This window comes from Rhizophagus irregularis, chromosome 20 (genome assembly GCF_026210795.1).
Source record: "Rhizophagus irregularis chromosome 20, complete sequence".
NCBI lineage: Eukaryota > Fungi > Glomeromycota > Glomeromycetes > Glomerales > Glomeraceae > Rhizophagus > Rhizophagus irregularis.
In genome coordinates this window covers 2,417,960-2,419,829 of record NC_089448.1, presented here as the reverse complement: position 1 = coordinate 2,419,829, position 1,870 = coordinate 2,417,960, and the positions used below count along the sequence as shown (strand labels likewise).

Below are 1,870 nucleotides of genomic sequence, written 5' to 3'. Positions count from 1 at the left end.
AACCATCAGCATGTCTTTTAGACACACGGTTACAAGGTAAACTGAAAGGAGGGGAAGAAGGAGGGGAAGGAGTGTGAACAAGTTTTTTGTCATGAATATGACAAGCATGACGAAATTGAGACATAACATAGGCAGCAGAGTCTTGCAAAACGGACAACCAAAATAAAGGCCAAGGTAAAAGCAAGATTGATGATATCGAAATTGAATAAAAGTACGAGTACGTCTATTATTACGATGAGAAGATGACCAACGAGCAAGAGAGGTAACACGTTGTGTTAATAAAAGCTGGCGTAATCTATTAAAATATTTACGTCGAGCATGAGAGGGAATACGGTTTTGTCGGTAAAAGAAAAAGGTTAAAAATTTTGATAAAATAAATTTTAAGTTAGGAGAAGGACGATCAGATGTAAATTGAAAGGGATCAGTAGTTGAAAGAAGAGGAGAATTGGTATGAATCGAATAACAATTATCCGAATCAGGAGTGGGGTCCAAAAGGAAGTAACAGTTGCCTCGTCGAATAGAATATAAACAGTTAGAGCCGAACATTTCGAGTAGGACGTATCCGTCCATCCAGGATGGTACGTATTGTGAAAGTGTAAGGTGAACACTGTGTGTGATCATGAGGGAAGGCTGAAGCAGAAGTCGCAGGAAAAATTTCCGCAGGAATACTATTTAAAGAAAGGACCGGAGAAGCTAGAGGAGGAACGATATTGTCATAATCAGCGGTATCTACTAAAGCTGAAATTTGGGAAGTAATAAGAGAGGAATCCGGAAAATTGTTTTGAAAAGAATTCTTAGGCTCGGAAGGACGTGGTAAAGGTGGAACCAATAAACGTATTGTAGAAGGGGATAAAACCAAACGCGCAAAAGACAATTTAGTTTTAATTTTCTGTGCGCGCTTAAAGGATGCAGGGGAAATCATAGAGGATACGCGTTTACAAAGAAATTTAGGAGTACGCCGTGAAGGGCGTAAACGATTGGTGTATCGCATAGAAGGGGTACATAAATCTAAGATGATATTAGGATCAGCCTCGTGTTTAGAAGCCCAAATAGCTAATGGAAGAGGAGGTGGATCATCATTCATTGGATCATCATGTGATGGATGATCGTCAACAGGGGGATAGCGAAATCCTTTTTTGAATCCGCAGTAGACGAAAAGAGAGTCCAAGCGCAAGTGTAAAAGGCGTTTTTGTTCAGAAAGAGAGTCGTCTAGTAGGCGAAGGGGGCCAAAAGCGAGGTAAGCACGTGACTTGGCGGAAGAGTTATCAGAAAGAGAGTTGTAACGAGCAAAAAGAGTTTCTTGTTTAAGGGCGCACTTAGCGCAAAGGTCCTCAACTTCGCGAAGTTTAGAAAGAACTTCATCCCAACTCAAAGTTGAGAAGTCATGAGAAGAGGCCATAGGCCAGAGGAAGGATAAAAATAAAAGAAAAATTAATAAAAAACTTTGAAAAAAATTATTTTATTTTTATGTAAAAATTGTCGTGAGGGCAACGGGAGAGTTTTATCCTTTTACGATCACTGGCTGATGAGTTATTTAACAAAATGTTAAGCATTGGCATTATTATATTCCTTGATTTACGTTTACTGCGCCATTTAACATTTTGCTAAATATCTCGGTACCTAGTGATTGTAAAAAGACGATTAAAAGGGTTGATCACCCTTTCTCAGTGGTAAGTGACTGAGACCCTCATTAAGCCTGAGTCAGGGACGATGATTTTATGCGGTAATAAATCATGAATTATGTATGCAACAAAAGCCAAATATGCATTTTAAGGAATGCGTATTTTTTACAATTATGCATAAATTATGCGCCAAAATTTGTAATTATGTAAAATTATGCGCAGTTTTATTATAGTAAAAACTGAAAATA

The 1,870-nt window shown here is 38.2% G+C and overlaps 1 protein-coding gene across 1 annotated transcript; it reads right to left on the bottom strand.

Annotated features, from left to right (window-relative positions):
- Positions 1 to 532: 532 nt before the first annotated feature.
- Positions 533 to 1,399, bottom strand: OCT59_013113 (uncharacterized protein; the record flags this gene model as incomplete). The annotated part of the gene is made up of 1 exon (XM_066140608.1): positions 533 to 1,399. The coding sequence occupies one exon, from the start codon at positions 1,397 to 1,399 to the stop codon at positions 533 to 535; it is 867 nt and encodes a 288-aa protein (XP_066001479.1).
- Positions 1,400 to 1,870: the final 471 nt, after the last annotated feature.